General features: G+C 46.1%; 1 protein-coding gene and 1 non-coding gene across 11 annotated transcripts in view; one reads left to right on the top strand and one right to left on the bottom strand.

The window, feature by feature from the left end:
• ARHGEF37 (Rho guanine nucleotide exchange factor 37) overlaps positions 1-18,881 on the top strand; it is a 50,442-nt gene that overhangs the window by 16,432 nt on the left and 15,129 nt on the right. For all 10 annotated transcript variants that reach the window (XM_014852609.3, XM_044777847.2, XM_070517205.1 and 7 more), the window contains 6 exons: positions 753-949; positions 2,396-2,519; positions 6,702-6,849; positions 14,477-14,676; positions 16,129-16,259; positions 16,911-17,015. In XM_014852609.3, the coding sequence (XP_014708095.1) occupies positions 764-949; positions 2,396-2,519; positions 6,702-6,849; positions 14,477-14,676; positions 16,129-16,259; positions 16,911-17,015 (894 nt within the window). In that variant the 5' untranslated portion in view covers positions 753-763. The remainder of the gene's footprint in view (positions 1-752; positions 950-2,395; positions 2,520-6,701; positions 6,850-14,476; positions 14,677-16,128; positions 16,260-16,910; positions 17,016-18,881) is intronic.
• LOC123289090 (U6 spliceosomal RNA) lies at positions 5,429-5,530 on the bottom strand. The gene has a single exon (XR_006532859.1). It is a non-coding gene; the product is annotated as a U6 spliceosomal RNA (small nuclear RNA).

The raw sequence follows: 18,881 nt of genomic DNA, 5'->3' as shown, positions 1-18,881 counted from the left end.
AACGTAGAGATAAAGGTGAAAAGTACCTCTGGCTGGGAGGGTCAGGAAAGGCCTTAGAGAAGATGAATGCCAGAGTTTAGAGACAAGGGAGAGGGCACAGCAGGAGCAAAAGTACAGAGGCAGGAAGTGACCATGCAGGTATGCAGAAAAGCACATAACTCTTTCACTGGAGTGTATCTGAGAAAGGGAAAATGGGGTTGGAGCTGGACCACGGAGCAGCAGGGAGCTATCAAAGTCTCACAGCGGGGAATACCGTGATCCCAAGCTTTGTTTCAGGAAGTTTAAACTGGAAGCGTGTCCAGGATGAAAGGGCGTGGGTGGCAGCAGTGGGAGAGGGGTTTGGATTTGGAAAGATGATCCTGGAGACCAGGTGATAGGTTGCACACGGCCTGAATGGGGTAGTGGGGTGGAGAGGAGGGAACCACTGAGGGAGAGAGAGGGAGAGGGACTCAGCCGAACTAGATAAAGAAATCTGGGTCAAGAGCTGGGGGACGAAACAGAAGAAAAGCTAGGCAAGCACATTGTCTGAATCCTGGGAAATGAATTTTAAATGGCACCAATTATCTGAGCTGTGTTCTGCCTTTTACGATGGTCCAGGTACTGCCCACAAATGCTAATACACAGTTCATCTCAACTCTGCATGCAGCTAAAGATGTTCTTAGGCAGCTTGATGAATAGTTGTCTTTGGATTAGAGATAGCGTGTTCCGGTAGAGCTCCCGGAAGTGAGTTGGGATGTGTTTGCCTTCCCCAGAACCTGCTGACATGGCCGATCCCGGGGCTGAGGAACCGTCCCCCAGGACAGAGAGTCCGGATGGGGAAGGCCGGGTGTCTGAGGACAGATCGTTGCTCCATCAGAGGCTGGCCATCAGGGAACTCATCGACACGGAGGTCTCCTATCTGCACATGCTCCAGCTCTGTGCCTCGGACATCAGGGGCCGCCTGCAGCAGGTACTTGCGTGGGGCCACACACAGCCTATATTTATAGGGACAAACGTGAGTTCTGCTCTCAAGACTTCATGTCTGTTCCTGGGGCAGGCTTGATGGAGGGGAAGGCATGATGGATGTGAAATCTTCTGGATGTCAGCCCCACTATTTCCATCTGTTGTCCACGCAACCTTCAGCAAGGCCTTGGACTCTTAGTAAACTCATCTGCTAAATGGGGAGAGGAATAATCACCTCAGAGTATTAAATGAGCTAATGGGTAAAGGAGCCCTTTATCAAGTTTAGAACAGATTGCTTAAACTGACCTACATTCTGATTGTCCCCTTTGGGGGGTGATGACATGGAGAAGTTATCACTATGATGGGTTTCTATTTTAGGGTTCCTTTTTTATATCTTTTTCCCCCCTGATTTCAGAAATAATATAGGCTCTCTCTATAAAATTTCAAGCATCCCCTAGCATGTAAGCTCCATAAGGGTAAAGACTACTTAGTTCAATATTTTGCTGTTCTTGACATGTAAATAGTGGACTTAACTAATGTTTCTTGAATTAATGACATACTTAACTACATAACATAGGAGGTAAAAGTCCTCTCATATTTTGCTCTTTAGAAATTAGGATTTCGGGGCTGGCCCCGTGGCCAAGTGGTTAAGTTCGCGCGCTCCGCTGCAGGCGGCCCAGTGTTTCGTTGGTTCAAATCCTGGGCACGGACATGGCACTGCTCATCAAGCCACGCTGAGGCAGCGTCCCACATGCCACGACTAGAAGGACCCACAACAAAGAATATACAACTATGTACCAGGGGGCTTTGGGGAGCAAAAGGAAAAAAATTAAATCTTTAAAAAAAAAAAAGAAATTAGGATTTCTCTGTAGGCACAGAACAAACAAATATAGGTTGTTACTTATTTTAACAAAATAAGAGCATACTCCATATATTTTTCTACAGTTAGCTTTTCCTACTTGATCCTGTATCTAGTACATCTTTCTCTGTATATATCCTCTATATGCCCATGCACATATGTGGATATCCTGCATCCTTTTTAACAGTGATATAGCTTGGTTAATAGGGACTGGAGTTCAGACTATATCTCAAAGTAATGGTGGTAGGTGCCAAGTGTGTCAGAGCTGGAAAGAAGTGCAACTTCCCATCCTTATATGACAGATGGGGAAACTGAGAGAAGAAAAATGACAGCTGCCAGCAGACCTGGTATAAAACCCCAGTTCAGCCTTCCTTTCATGCTGAGTGCTCCATCTCTTCCTCTCTTCTTGTAGGGAAATGAAAATACCTAATTAATAAAATTTCACAGTCCTTGCAAACATTCCACAGGGACAGTCTTCCCAAGAGTGATGGGACCCTGAGGGTGTGAGTGTTCTAGACGACTCTCCAAAGCCTGCAAATAAAGTCACTCTGCCGAACTCCCAGCGACCTCCCATGGCTTCTCTGTTCCCTCCAGCTGCCGCAGGGAGATCTGGATGTCCTGTTCTCAAACATTGATGATATCGTCAAGGTGAACAGCAGATTTCTTCATGGTCTGCAGGAGACAGCCTCCAGGGAAGAGGATCAAGTGCAGCTAATTGGTAAGCACAAGAAGAGGCAGTTGTCCACCTTAGATTCCCGTGGAATTAATTGTCCTCAGCATGTGGTAATTGCCGAACTGTCTACAGAGTTCCAAGGAAACACCGCTCACTGGGAGTCTGTTTTTGGGAACAGACTGAAACATAGCATGTCCTATATCCAAGACATGGATGGATGTAGTTTCCCTGCTCTCAAAACCCTCTATGCTCTGCCTGTTTACACCCCGCCCCTCAACCCCTGGAAACCACTCATCTTTTTACTGTCTCCATAGTTTTGCCTTTTCCAGAATGTCATGTTGCTGGAATCATACAGTATGTAGCCTTTTCAGAGTGGCTTTTTTGTCTAGTAATATGCAATTAAGGTTTCTCCATGTCTTTTCCTGGCTTGACATCTCATTTCCATTTTTTTTTGATCACCGAATAATATTCCACTGTATGGATATAGCACAGTTTATTTATCCATTCACCTGCTGAAGGACTTCTTGGTTGCTTCCAAGTTTTGGTAATTATGAATAAACCTCCTATAACCTTAGGGTGCAGGGTTTTTAAAAATCTCTTTTTAAAATTTGTTTGTTGTGGTGTAATATGCATACCATAGAAAATTTACAATTTTAACCATTTTTAAGTATACAGTTCAGTGGCATTAAGTACGTTCACATTGTTGTGCCACCATCAGACTATTCATCTCCAGAACTCCTCATCCTCTTAACCTGAGACTCTGTACCCACCAAATGATAACCAGCCCTTGGGGACCACCGTTCTACTTTCTGTCGCTATCACTTGGACCACTCTGTGTACTTCACATAAGTGGAGTCCTTATATTTATCCTTTTGTATGTGGCTTATTTCACATAGCTTAATGTCTTCAAGGTTCTTTTTAAACTTTTTATCTTGAAATAATTTTAGACTTACAGAAAAATTGCAAAAATAACACAGAGAGCTTCTATATACCCTTCATCCAGCTTCCCTAATTTTTAACACCTTACGTATCCATAGTACAATTATCGACACCGGCTGTTAACATCAGTGCAACTTATTCAAATTTTGCCAGTTTTCCTATTAATATCCTTTTCCTGGTCCTGGCCCCAATCTAGGATACCACATTTCATTTTATTGTCATGTTCCCATAGTCGTCTTCAGTCTGTGACAGTTCTTCAGTCTTTCTTTGTCTTTAGTGACTATGACACTTCTGAAGAGTTCAAGTTTGTAGAATATCCCTCAATTTGGGGTTTTCAATTATAAAGTTAAAATTATTTTATGAAAGTTTATACAGTCGTGTGTCACATGATGACGTTTTGGTCAAGGAGGGACCGCACGTATGACGGTGGTCCCGTAAGATTAGGACCATGTATCCTAGGTGTGCGCTAGATTGTGTTAATGCACTTTGTGACGCTCGCACAACAGAATCGCCTAACAACGCATTTCTCAGAACGCATCCTCGTTGTTAAACAACACATGACGTATATGAAACATTTCATAAACTTGCATTATAATCAAATTTTTATATTTTATAACCTTTTATATGATTTATAAAATTAAACTTATTTTCATGATTAAACTGAGGTTATACATTTTTGGCAAGAATGTCATAATCAATGTCCCGTCCTTCCGCGTGTGTCACAGCAGGGGCACCTCATGTTGCTGTATTTTATTACTTAGAATGATGTTAACTCTGATAGCGTAGCTGATAGAGGGTGCTATCTTCTAGGTTTTCCACTATAAAGTTACTATTTTTTCTCTTTGTGGTTAATAAATATCTTATGAAGAGAAACTTTGATAGTATGCACATGTTCTGTTTCTTCTCAAACTTTCATCCGTTAATTTTAGCATCCATCAATGGATCTTGCTTACAATAATTATTACTGGTGTTCTAATGGTAATTTTCTATTTCCCTTATTCCTTCTATACTTATTAATTGTAATTCTTCTATAAGCAAGAACTGTCTCTTCTCCCCCATTCTTTTTTTATTCAATTATTTATTTATATCAGTGTGAACTCATGGATATTTACTTTATTCAGTGAGTCAGTGCTATCATTATTCATTTTCTTGCTCAAATTTTACCAACTTTGGCCACTGGAAGCCCCTTCACGTTGGCTCCTGTGTCCTTTCAATGTGCCTCCAACAATTTTTGAGCACTTCCTGACTTTCTGACATCACAAGATGTTCCAGGCTCATCTTGTATATTCCCTGCACCATCCTTGGAATCAGCCATTTCTCCTGGGGGCCCTGGTTCCTGTCTTTGGAAAATGATGTTTAGACATCAAGTTCTAGGCTCCACGTTTGCTCATGGTTCCTGGAGTGTCATTGCTCCTAGGCCCTATCAGCTGACAGAGCTGGCAAATATATGTATATCTGCTAATACGTGCATCTGCACACATCTACATTTCTTTCTATATCTGTCCATCTGTATTTATATATATAAAGCCATGAGTTCATGATACCTCCAATGCCAGTCCAGAGTCACAGGGTTCGTTCTAGTCTTCCCTCTTTTCTTATTTAACGTCTTTCTCTGACAGGGAGAAATGGCTGTCATCTACAATATATTTATTTATTTATTCAGAGTTAGTATACACATAAGGTAGTTTCAGAATTACCTGTACCCTTGTGAAAAACAGTTATTTACGTTAATTTCCTCCCCATACCCTTCAGTGCGGTTATGTTACTCATTTGTAGTAGAATGAGGTTCATGCCTTATTGTTTGTATCCCGTCTGGGGTTCCCCCTGCACATCCTGGTGGGTCTGAATTGTATATGTGAAACAGGAGCACGGGTCCAAGAGTCAGAGCTGTACAGAAAGGTCTAGTCAGCAGAGCATTGCTCCCCTCTCATCCCTGCTACCCCATCCCATTCTCTCCTTCTTTCCACCTTGTTTCATTTCCCCTACAAGTAACCAATCTTATAAGTTTCTGATTTTAAAATATGGAATGATTCATGAATTTGCATGTCATTCTTGTGCGGAGGCCATGCTAATCCTCTATATTGTTCTAACTTTAGTATATGTGCTGCTGAAATTAAGCTGGAGTGATCCTTTTAAAAAGGAAGCCAGATCATGTCACCCCTGCTCAAAACCCTCCAGTTGCTTGCTGCCACCAGAAGAATAAAATCCAGACACCTTACTCCACCTCTCTTACTTCGAGGCCCTCCATCATCTGGCTTCAGTCTCCTATTTATTTTCCCTACTTTGTGCCCTCGCACACTCTGCTCCAGCCACACCTGCCTTCCTAGTGTTGTCCTCATGTCCACTGCTCACCGGCCTTATGCCCTTTGCTTTGTCCCTCCCTCAGTCTGGTGCTGTTCTTCCCCCAACATTCCCAGGACGGGTCCTTCTGGTCTCTGATAAATGTTCACATCTTCATGGAGGCCCTCCCTCTGGAGGTCTCCTGCTGCTCTCTCACTCTTTTTCTGACTTTGTCTTGATTCATGGTACTCATCACTACCTGGCATATGTTATCAATTTATTTATTGTCTGTCCTCCCTGCTCGAATAGAAGCCCCAAGAGGCAGGGGCTTTGTTTTGTTCACAGAGCTTGCAAGAGTGCCCAGCACATGGTCAGTAAATAAGCAGCTAGTCAATATTTGGTGAAGGAAGTTTGTGTCAGGTCCTTTAGATGCATTATTTATTTAACCCTCACAAAAAACACGTGGAAGCGAGTACGGCTTTTATTCCAACCTGCAGGTGGAGAAATGGAGAGTCTGAGGGGTCACGTGCTTGCCCCAGGTTACACGACTGGGAAAGCTTGGCAGGAGGTCTGGCCTTCAGTCTCTCTGACTCCAAAGCGTGCTGTGACTGCCTGTGCCGTGCTAGTGCGTGTCCTTGTAAACCCGGGGTTGGGAGTTGTACCTGCCACTCACGGTAATTGTGAAGATAGAACGTGAGTGTGTTTTGTAAACTGTAAAACACCGTACAAGTATGAGAACTATCAATGTTATTGTCGTAATTATAGCTACCGTTTATTAAGTACTCACAGTGTGCCAGTCTGAGCTCTCCATCACCCTCTCACTTAATTCTTATAGCAGCATTTTGAAAGTGAGATGAAAAGCGGAAACTCAGGACAATGAGGTAACTTGCCTGGCCGTCTCACCGCGGAGCTGGAGCGCTTAGCTGTCTCCCCCACCGCCTCCCTGTCCCCAACAAGGGGACATACAGACATGCCTTTGAGAATGCCTTGTTGCTTTCTCACTGTCAGGTAACTTATTCCTGGAATTCCAAGAGGAGTTGGAGCAAGTCTATAAGGTCTACTGTGCCAGCTACGACCAGGCCTTGCTGCTGGTGGACACTTACCGGAAGGAGCCAGAGCTGCAGCGGGAGATCCAGGGCATCATTGAGGCAGTGGTGTGAGTAGCGTGACCTGTGAGCACTCGCTCTTGTTGCCATTGACCCCGAGGTCAGGGGCCATTACCATTTCACCCCCACTTGGTGCTGCTCATGCTGCATCAGGAGTGTCTCAGTGAGGATAGGCTAGGCTATGCTACAGAGACAGACAATTCCTAAGTCTTGGTGGCTTCAAACAACAAACATTTGTACCTTCCTTGAGCTCCGTTGTGGGTTGACTTGGGCTCTTTGCAGCATCCTCACTCTGGGACCCATGCCAACAGCAGCTACATCTGGAATGTTGCCAGTAATGGTAGCAAAGGGAAAACGTTCTGGAGGGTCTAACACTGGTAATCAAACACTCCAGTCCAGAAATGATATCCATCGCTTCTCATAATTCATTGGCCAGATCTCATCACATGGCTTCGTCCAACTACCAGGAGGCCAGGGCGTGCTCTCCTGCCCTGTGTCCAGAGGTGGAAGAGCAGAAATGTTTGGTGAACAGCACTCTTGACTACCGTAGGAAGGGTGGTGAGGTGGTGGGAACCACGTGCTGGAAGCTTCGGTGGTGGGACGCAGGTGTGTGTCACCTGGGGAGGCCTTCTCCAGATGGCTGAAGTCTGCCCCACAGAACAGCATCAGAACTGCCCTGGGTGGCATCACAGCCCAGAGCTGGCACCAGTGGGTCGAAGCTCCAGGAAGAGATATGTAGAGAACAAAATGTTTTAAATTATAATTTTAAGTGGGTAGCATAGTTACATGGTTCAAAAGCTTTAAAAGATCCAAATTTGTACAGTAAAACATCTTCCCAACCCTGTCCCTTCATCTACCCGAATGCTCTTCCCACCCCCAAAGGTAAGGTAACCATTTAAAATTACTTATGGATCTTTGCACAGTTCCTTTGTGCATATACAAGCAAATACAAATATATACTCTTACTTTCCAAAATTTTTAATGAAAGTTTGTATTTTTTTTTTCACTTTCAGTGTATCTTGGAGATCTTCCCATCACAATACATAAGTGCATGGTCCTTTCAATAGCTGCATATTCTTCCACTATGTGACTGTTTCACAGTTTAACTGGACTCTATTAATGGACATTTGGTCTATGTCTATTCTTTTGATATTATGACAGTGCTACAGTGATTATTCATGAACATATGTCATTTTACTCAGGTGCAAATGTATCTGTTAGGTAAATTTCCAGATGTGGAATTGCTAGGTCAGAGGAAGTGTGTATTGATAATTTTGATAAATATTGCAAAATTTTCCTCTGTAAGGGCTCTGCCAATTTACAGTCCCACGAGCAACACACGGGGATGTCAGTTTGCCCATGGCCTCCCCAGCAGAGTGTTATTAAACTTTAGAGATTGGCTACTGAGATAGGTGAAAAATGATGTCCAGTATGGTTTCGTTTTGCATTTATCTTCTTACAATTAAAATTGACCATCTTTTTATGTATTTAAGAGTCATCTGTGTTTCCTTCCTGTGAATTGTTCCACTTCTTTTCTATTTTTTTTTTTTTTGATGAAGATTAGCCCTGAGCTAACATTTGCCACCAATCCTCCTCTCTTTTTTGCTAAGGAAGACTGGCCCTGAGCTAACATCCGTGCCCATCTTCCTCTACTTTATATGTGGGACGCCTGCCACAGTATGGCTTGCCAAGTGGCGCATATGTCTGTTCCTGGGATCTGAACCAGCAAACTCTGGGCCACTGAAGGGGAAGGCGCGAAGTTAACTGCTGCACCACCGGGCCAGCCCCTCTTTTCTGTTTTGAAAAGGCTTATATCTTCCCCAGGGCAAGCTCACCAAGTGAAGATAGGTGAAGGTCGTTTTCTGGAAATCAGAATAGTGTAGGAGGAACGGAGGTTATTATTGTGATTATTTTATCTCACTCAGACATTCCCTTTACACCTGAGAGAAAGACGGTGTAGATTTCAGTCCTTGAAGTGACGTTATCTCACATGGAGCCTCCTGATACCTCCCCTCCTCTCCATTATCTTTTTTTTTTTTTTTTTTTAAAGATTTTATTTTTTCCTTTTTCTCCCCAAAGCCCCCCGGTACATAGTTGTATATTCTTCGTTGTGGGTCCCTCTAGTTGTGGCATGTGGGACGCTGCCTCAGCGTGGTTTGATGAGCAGTGCCATGTCCTCGCCCAGGATTCGAACCAACGAAACACTGGGCCGCCAGCAGCAGAGCGCGCGAACTTAACCACTCAGCCACGGGGCCAGCCCCCTCCTCTCCATTATCTTATCCTCACCCCTTAACCCCCTGGAGCCACCTTTTTTTTTTTTTTTAAGATTGGCACCTGAACGAACATCTGTTGCCAATCTTCCTTTTTTTTCCTCCTCTCCAAAGGCCCCCAGTAGATAGCTGTATGTTCTAGTTGTAGATCCTTCCAGTTCTGCTATGTGGGACTCCGCTTCAGCATGGCTTGATGAGTGGTGCTAGGTCTGTGCCCAGGATCTGAACCGGCGAAACCCTGGGCCACCAAAGCAGAGTGCACGAACTTAACCACTTGGCCATAGGGCCAGCCCCCTCCTTTTTTTTTTTTGGTAGGGAAGATTGGCCCTGAGCTAACATCTATTGCCAATCTTCCTCTTTCTTTTTTTTCCTCCCTAAAGCCCCAGTACATAGTTGTATAACCTAGTTGTAAGTCCTTCTAGTTCCTCTGTGTGAGATGCCACCACAGCATGGCTTGATGAGCAGTGTATAGGTCCATGCCCAGGATCTGAATTGGCAAACCCCAGGCTGCCAAAGCAGAGCACTCAAACTTAACCACTATGCCACCAGGCCAGCCCCTGAAGCCTCTTTTTCAAGTACCTATGTCCTAGCCCCTCCCTGTCTCCAGAAAAACCACATTCATTTTCCCCTTTGATTCATCTCTTTGTGGGTCTTACAAACTTAGGCTTTTGCAAGGATCATTGAATACATTTCTACAGAAGTGAGGCAGATAACTGAAATGAAGGAAGGAAAATGCCAGATGTGGGACAAAAGGGAGTAGTGGAGACTGTCGCAAACCAGAGCCAACAGACTCTGAATAGAGTGTAGCTGCAGCCCAGCCTGAGCTGATTATTGCTATATCAAGTAGCTTTTGCTATATAACAAGCCACCCCAAAACATAATGGCTTAAAACAAACATTTATTTAGCTCACACTTCTGCATGTGAGCAATTTAGCCGGGCTCAGTAAATGATTCTTCTAGTCCTGGCTGAGCACCCTCACATGTCTGCGATGAGCTGCAGGTCAGCCTTGCTGACCTTGGCTGGACTCTCTCATGCATCTGGGACACATGAGCTGACTCAGCTCTGGCCACACAGTCGCTCATTGTCCTGCGGGCTAGCCCAGACTTGTTCACACGGTGGTCACAGGGTTCTAAGAGGAGAGAGACAGACGCATGGAAAGAAAGTTGGGGGAGAGGGAGGACAAGGCCTTTGGAGGTCTCGGCTGGGAGTTGGCATGCTGTACCAGACCCAGGGGGTGGAGAAATAGACCCACTTCTTGATGGGAGGAGCTTCAAAGTCATATTTAAACGATGCGGATGCAGAGAGTGGAGTAACTGCAGCCATTTTTGCCAACCGTCTGCCTCAGTTGCTATGTAGGAATGTGAGTCCACTGTGGTCAGATGCTCTGATTTTTCAGGTGAAGCCAGAAATTTTGATGTAATGTCTCCTGAGCATTAACTGTTGGCCTCTGGTTCAGACATGTTAGAAACACTATGTGGGGGACCTCTGGTTGGCACACAGGCTGCTGTTTGTCATGTCGTCTGCACTCTGGTCTTTTCCCAGCCAGCCCAGCCCAGGCTTTTCTCACGGGCTTTGGCGCCAGGCTGCCTGTAGCGGCTCTGACTCTGCCCCTGACCCACCTTGGCAGAGCCATTTCAGTCTCAGAACCTAGTTCTCTTATGTGTAAAGTGGGGATAATAACAGCAGCTCCTGGGAACATTGACTTAGTGCACACAAGTGACACTCAATAAATCCCGGCTATTATAGTTATCTTGGCTAGGCAGGGATTATATTTCTCTGGGACCACACTGTGGTCCTCAGCTCTATCAGTCCCGCTGCCCCTTTTTTATAACAAACATTAAATGAATTTATTATCTTGAGATATAAAATATATATGAAATATATATATATCGCCTACCTATATACCTAACAGGGAAAAAAATCAGTAAAATGACTTAACATAATAAAAAGGAGAAATAAAAGGAAAATAATTTCTAATTAAGTAATACATATTTCAGTGTGCAAAGTGCTTGGGCACCACTACACTGGAAGATAGAATGAAGCCATCAGATGCTTGCACCTACTTACAATAAATAAGTTTGGATTAAGGAAAGAAAAGTCAGAAGCCGTCCTATATAAGCATAGAAAAATGGAAGAGCAGAGAGTGTGTCTGTGCTAGAATAGCAGCTGGCACTGATGACAAGCCTGACTTCCTTGTATATGGTAAGAGAAAGAAGGAAATGACGTAATGGAAGTAGGGATAACAGCACATCCTGGGAGGCAGAGGAAAGGAGGAAGTATGATGTTCTTGCAGATGATCTGGGTCTTATTTATCAAAGGTAATGTCATAACAATTCCCAGGGTTATGACATGGGACTGGATGGAGTTGAAGTGTCGCAAAAAATGTCTCAGTTCTTGACATCGCAGCACATTTCAAGGCTTTCATTCAGTCTCTGAATGCTCCGAGGGCCATCTGAGACATAGACAGTTCTCCACAGTACAGGTCTGTCCTCGCAGGGTGTCCTGCGTCCTCGCTCCCTGCCCACGAAATGCCTGGAGCACCCCCGAGTCTACAGGTTTCCAAAATGGCCTCGATGAGAACCTCTGGTCTAATGTTGCACCAGGAATGATGTTCTTCCCGTCAGCGTGACTTCTGATCTCCTCCATCTTGACGCAGTAATCCCCGCTTTCTTGTGCTGATGATCATGGGAATGTTTCTGGAACTTGGCCACCTGGAATCACCACACCAGCCATAAATGGTTCTTTCTCAGCCAGTTAGGATAGATGGCACCATCTAATCAGATTCTTTGTGATTCCAAAATGCATGCTGCCTCCCACCCTTTCTTTGGGTGGGTGAGTGGGTGTTCAGTTTAGCCTGTGTCTTAAGGCAGAGCTTCCCAGCTAAAGGCGAGGGGATCACAGGCTCATCCTTGCGTGGGTAGGGAGTGCTGCCTTAGGTAGGACTGTTGTAATGGGGTAGCCATCGGGGTGGGAGGAGGCTGCAGTGCAGAGGCGCATCAGTCCAGCACAAAGCACCCGCACTTCCAGAATGATGGCTGAGGCAGAGTGTTTGGAGACGGCAAATAATTTCCTTTGTTTTCCTTTATTGGCAATTTTTGTTTGCTTTAAATAGAAAAGTAATGCATGCTTGTTGAAAAAAGGAAAATTCAAATAATACACAGGTATGTAAACTAAAAGAGTAAAAGTCCATCCCTTCTTGGTCTCCTGTTTCCCTGTCCTTCCCCCTAGTACTTAACATTTTCCACCCAAGTTTCTGTATATTTACAGACAGGTAGGCAGACAGACAGGAAGCACACATTCCATGGGAAAGTCTAGATAGATGGATGGATGGATGGATGGATGGATGGATAGATAGATAGAATGAATTTTTAAAAGGGCTCCTACTATACATGCAGTTCTAGAACTTTCTTTTTCACTTAACCATGGTCATGAATATCTTTTCACGACAGTACGAATAGTTCTACCATGTTCTTTGTAATGATTGTGTAGAATTCCTATCCATGGCAGCTCATAGGCTGTGGTTTATTTGACCATTGCCCTATTGATGGATATTTGGGTTGTTTCCAGTTTTTTACTGTCATAAATAGAGTTGCAGAATAACTTCTGCCTTCATCCCTGCTCTCTTGAGTTGATATTTCTGTGGGTAGATTTCTAGAGTAGGATTAATGGAACGGAGGGTTTGTACCTTTCGCAAATTGCCAAACCGTGCTCCAAAAAGCTCTCTCCAACTGATACTCCCATGAAGAGAATGTAAGAGTGCCTGTTTTCCCACACTCACCCAGCTCTGGGGATTGTCTTTCAGTTTTTGTTGGCTGTCTGAAAGGCTGCGTGAAATCTTTTCTCCAAATTACCTAAGAAAGGCTGTCCGTGTCAGAGGCTGCTGTAATTCTGTACTGACTCCTCGATGATTGTGGGGAAGAGCTGTGATTGTCTCTTGGAAGACCCCCTACCCTCTGATTTGTGAGGGAACAGCTATCCCCAGGAGGTAGTTGGCCCTTTCCCATGCAAAGTAAGCCCAGAGGACAGTTTTACAAATATCTGCTAACTGTTTCCACCTCCCCTGCCCGTGGTCAACCAAGCACTAGAAAACCCGTGGTGAGAACACGTGGTCAGTGTAGGTGTGTCCTGAGAGAGAGTCCCACCCCTGCTTCCTACCCCCTGCAGCTAATGAGGGGGCTCCCACCTGCCCTGCCTACCCTTAGCCTCGTGGTTGATCTTTCCTGGACATTTGGTCTGGAGATTTTTCCATAGAAAGAGGAGCCAGAGGCAAGGGTGCCATGGAGAGGGGGCCAGAAAACGGTCCTGAGCTGTGTCCGTGAGTCATCTTGGAGGAGACACACTTGGACACTGAGGTTTGAAGGCCTCGTGGGTTTCTCAGAATGTGGGTCTGGTCATGATCAAGGCAAGACTGTTGCAGCCTCTTCTTAGATGCCATTGACTCAGGGGCTCTTTCTGCAAATTCCAGATGTCATCGAGAAAGGAACTAGAAATAGTCATCGATGCAACAAATGGTACATCTGGAAGGGACCTGGACACTATTAGTTCCTGTGTTTTGTTTTCTTTTTTACTTTTTTTAATGAAATAGAAGGATGTAATGAACGCTCATATACCCACCACCTGAAATGAACCAGTGTTATGTTTTTTTTGCTTCATCTATTTTCATGCTCAACTATTTAAAGGAAAATGCAGATGACTTTTTACCTTTAAATGCTTTGAATGCATCTCTAAACATTAAGTTCCTGTGATTTTAAAAACTTCTTTTTTAAAGCAGCAGAACCATTTCATTAATGAAATATCATGTGGATGACCGACCAGCACGTAGAGTTGTGTTTGGGATGTCCCCCAGCGGGGATGAGAAGCAGGCAGTGGACCGTGTGAGTCTGGAGCTCTGGGCAGAAGTTGGAAGTGGAGATCTGGGTTTGGGACGTGTGTAAAGCCGTAAGACTAAGTGAGATCAGGCAGAGAGTGAGTGGAGAGGGAGGAGAGGAGGCCCAGGGCACCCTGGCATTGGAGAGAGGCCGGCAGAGGAGGCCAAGAGAGCAGCCTGTGGAGTATGAGAAGCTGGACAAAGGACACCTCTGGGGCTGAAAGAAGAAAGTGTTTTGAGGAAGAGGGAGTGGTCAGCTGTGTCTCTTGTCGAGAGACAAGTAAGCTGAGCTCAGGCAGAGAACTGACCACTGCGTTTGGTACAGACAGGGAACCAAGGCCCAGAAAGGGGCAAAGCGAGAACTAGCAGCACTCGTCCAACAGCTAGACCTCAGGAATTATAGATGGGGAAACTGAGGACCACAGAAGGAGGGGGACTTGCCTGAGATCACACAGTTGGCAGAGCTGGGGCTAGAGCCCAGGCCCTCTGGTTCCCCCAGGGATGGGCTTCACTGACCTAACACCCGCCTTCTCCTTCAGGCCACAAGCTGGATCCTCAGGCCTCAGTTTCTTACTGGTAATCCCTCTGCAGAGGATTACCAAGTACCCATTGCTGCTGCAGAAAATCCTGGAGAACACACTCCCTGATGCCAGCGCCTACCCTGTCCTTCAGAGGGCTACCCATGCCCTCCAGGATGTGAACGCCAACATCAATGAATACAAGAGGCGCAAAGAAGTGGGTAAGGACTCAGGACATTTAGGGTAGAGCAGTGAGAATGCTGCTAGTTACCAAAAGACTCATCTCAAACTGGCTTCACCAATAGAGGGCATGTAGTAGCTCATGTAACTACAAGTCCAGAGATAATGTGGGCTTTAGGTAGGGCTTGATTAGGGTGCTGGCTTCATTTCCCTGTAATTCTCTTGTCTCTACTCTTTACTGTGTGTCCTCTTCCTCTTCAGGCTGGCCTCCCTCATAGTAGTAAATAGCTATAGCTGTTCCAAGACTCACGTCTGCAGCCACACCCTTCAGGACAAGACAGGACCTTTCTCCCCTTAACAGTAAAAATTAAATTGTAGCTTCACTCTGATAGGACCCGTTTGGGTCGTGTGCTCACCCTGAACCAATCACTATGGTTAGGCGAATGCCATGAGCTGATTGGCTTAGGTCTTGTTATGTACCCTTCTTTGAACCAATCACTGTAGCCAGCGGATGGGACTATATGAATTGGCTTATACCAGTCAGCACCCACTCCTTGAGCTAAAGTGAGGTCAGTCCTATCAAAACCACGTGGCTGCTATACTGTGGAGGAGAAACAAACACTGGGGAGGCAGAGAGCATTGTGTATCCTGGGGTGGGGGTGAGGGGCAGAGGAAGGTGGGGAACTGTGCCTCTCAGGCTGTTGAAACAGAAAGGTTTGGAAAATGAAGCCGTGTCCCGAGTAGAGAGAAACTCAGTTGCACAACTGAGGCACGTAATACGGATAATTTTGCTAATGTTTCTTAAGGGCTAACTGTGATGCATTTTTTATTCGTTGTCATGTTTGATCCTTACAATAGCCCTCTGAGGGTGGCACTGTCAGCCCCATTTCACAGTTGGGTAAAATGAGAGCTTCAGTCCTTTGCTCCAGGTAACAGAGCAGGTAAGGGACAGAGCTAGCTTTCACTCTCAGGCCCGTGGTCTTCCCTCCCACACCAGACTCCATCTGGCAATTTCGGATTTTTTCCTCACTTGCTTCTCCATCCAGGTCAGGAGGTGGCACATGGGGGGAAAGCCTGAGCCAGGACTGAGAAAGCGTGGTTCCCACCCGGCCTGGCTCACACTGGCTGAGGGACCTCAGGCCAATCACCTCCCGCTTGGGTTCTTCTTTAGAAAGTACATTCAGACCCATCGTCTTATGGGATCCTCCCAGCAATCCTGTGAGGTGGTGAGCCTCGTTTACAGATGAGGAAACTGAGGCTCAAGAAGTGGTGGCTTGGCAAAGTCAAGCAGGCAGGGAGCTGTTCACCACAGCTTCCATTCAAAGGGAGGGCTCCGAGCCCTGTGCTTTTCCTCCATGCCCAGCGTGGTGATGGGCGTGACCCTGATGTTTGAGAAGTGGGCCCAAGCGGGTGCCTGGCCTGGTGTGTCAGGGACGCCTGCTTTCCTGGGTCAGCTTTGGTCCCCGAACCCTGCCTCTCCCCTGTCCCTGCAGCCTCCAAGTACACCAGGGTGGAGCAGCTGACCCTCCGGGAGCGCCTGGCCCGCATCAACACGCACACCCTCTCCAAAAAGACCACCCGGCTGAGCCAGCTGCTGAAGCAGGAGGCGGGGCTCGTGCCCAGGGTGAGCATGGGCAGCAAGGGTCTCGTCCCAACCATCCCAAGGGGCAAGACTGTCAGTGGGCAAGGCAGGGGGCTTAGACTCCTTGTGGAGATGAGGGAAACTGAGGCTGAGGGAGTGAAGTGACTTCCCAGCGTTGCATAGCCAGGAAGAGACAGAGTTGGCACCCCCACTTGATTCTGAAGAGCCAGGGGAGGGCTTTCTCCACTGCATCTTGTGCTACTCTTTCCCTGAGCATCTCTTTATACAGATAGGAGAAGTGCTAATCTCTGGGTCTGGGCAGACCAAGATTGAGTATTTACTCTGAACCAGGTGTTATTTGATCCACAGTGAAGTAGGTGTTCCTATTACCCCATTTTGCAGATGAGAAGACAGGCCCAGAGAGGGTAAAATATCTGCCTAGGGTCACACAGCTAAGAAGCAAATGAACCAGGACTCATATGCTTGAGTGTTTGATTCCATGGTCTGAATATAAAACCACTAAGCTGCACTCACTGCCTCTAACCATCCCGCTCAGCTTGGGGGCTGGGGGAAGTGATTCTGATGCGCGGGTCTGTTGATGTGATCCCAGTGAGGACTTGGGACATGGGTGTGGGATGTACCTTTCCCCTGTGTGGATGTTCTGGGCCCTCACGAGCATAACTTTACCGCCAGACGGAAGACAAAGAATTTGATGATTTAGAAGAAAGGTTCCACTGGGTGTCGCTGTGTGTAAAGGAGACGAAGAACAATGTGGCTGCCTACCTGGATAATCTGGAGGTGAGGATCCTGCCTGCCGTTAATAATGGGCTGGGCTGGGCCGGGTTCCCCAGGCAGGAGGTATGTGGGGCTCATCGGACAAGCTGGCAAAGGCACCAGCTACAGGAGCCCAAAGGAGGTGGTCATCTAGTCACTGGCTGCAGGCCAGAAGCAGGGCCATGTGCGAGGGCTCCTCAGCCCCCAGGGCGTCTGAGTAGGGCATGAGCTCTGAGTAGCCCGTTGAGCTCTCAGGGGGTGAGGTTCTCACTGGGCAGGGTCAAAATTCACTGCGCTCAGAGCCCTCCAGAGGGACCCTTCCAGACCAGCACCTGGAGCAGGTGACAAACTCAGGAACCTGGAGGGGCCTGGCAAGTAATATTATTGAGTGAAATGTGTACGTATGTGTGAGGCTGAATATCTAACAGACACTTTATGAGACTTTCCAGTAGTGAAATTTATAAAAATATTTGGGATTTGAATGACTGAATGAAGGAAGGAAGGAATAAAATCTAAAAGGGGATAAAATCTCAGGGGAGTCTCTGCTCTGTGGGAAGGTAGACTCAGTGTAGTCTGCTCTTCCGATTTTAAGAAAAAAACCGTGGAAATTCAGACTTGCAGGTGAAATCTCATGATGTATCCACGTGAGCAACTAATTAAATAGAAATTTAAATGCTCTGCAGGCCCAAGACAATATATTTCTACACACTGCATTCAGCCCGCAGGAACACCAGTTTGCGTGACCGTCCAGCATGTCATTTTCCTTGTGCCCAGATCCCCCTTCATTCTTGTCATTGCTGCTGACTCATTGCTTCCACTCCGTCCCTTTTACATGGTTTTGTTGTTAATCACATCTGTTTGCGCAGACCAGCGTAGTCAGACGATAACAGGCTCTTTGGATAGTGGGATTTGGGGTGGCCTTATCGGGAGTGTGTAAAAGGAGTGAGGTCACAGGGCCACGCTCCCGTGTGGGGAGAGCTCGCTGCGTATTCCTGCTCCATCCTGGACCCCCAGTGGAAGGGTCTGAGCAACACAGTGAACCAGAAGGGGAAGGCATTCAGAGCTGTGTCCTAAGAAGGAATCGTGGGGCCTGGGGAGAGACAGCTGGCTTTGTAGGGTCTGTGGACATTTGGACGTATATATATATATAAGGCTGCATTTCCATAGATGCAGGACTTAACACAACAGGTACAGTGTTGACGTGGATCCCCAAGTGAGAAGGCGACTCCCTCTTTCAATTCCCTGAGTCTAAGAAAAGCCTTTCGCTGGCGTGTCTGACACAGATGGAGCAGGTCTCCGGCTGGGAGCAGCAGGCAGTGACGTCCAGACAGAACTTAATAACAGTGTTTGTTTTTATAGCTATTATTCATACATGCCTACTTATGGTGATTATTACTGGCTTTCCCCTTATGGTTGTGACATAAGGTGGTTTTTTTTTAATGCATTTGTTTGTTTGTTTATTTTAAAGATTGGCCCTGAGCTAACATCTGTTGCCAATCTTCCTTTTGTTTTTTTTCCTTCTCCCTGAAGTCCCTCAGTACATAGTTGTATATTCTAGTTGTGGGTCCTTCTAGTTGTGGCATGTGGGATGCCGCCTCAGCATGGCTTGGTGAGCAGTGCCATGTCTGCACCCAGGATCGAACCCGTGAAACCCTGGGCCGCCAAAGCGGAGCGCACAAACTTAACACTCAGCCATGGGGCCAGCCCCCTAATGCATTGACTTAAATAGGAATAGTTAGTTGATTTAAAGAAAAGTATTACTAGAACATGTGGAATATGGACATGGCAAAAAAAAAATCACAAAGGTGATGGGCAAATATGTGCAGTTTGGGAAGCACTGGAATAGGGAGAAAGATGTTGGCTCAGTCTAGGGAAGAACTCTCTAATCAC

The sequence above is a fragment of the Equus asinus genome, chromosome 9 (assembly GCF_041296235.1).
Source record: "Equus asinus isolate D_3611 breed Donkey chromosome 9, EquAss-T2T_v2, whole genome shotgun sequence".
NCBI lineage: Eukaryota > Metazoa > Chordata > Mammalia > Perissodactyla > Equidae > Equus > Equus asinus.
This window is presented reverse-complemented; position numbering and strand designations above follow the sequence as displayed.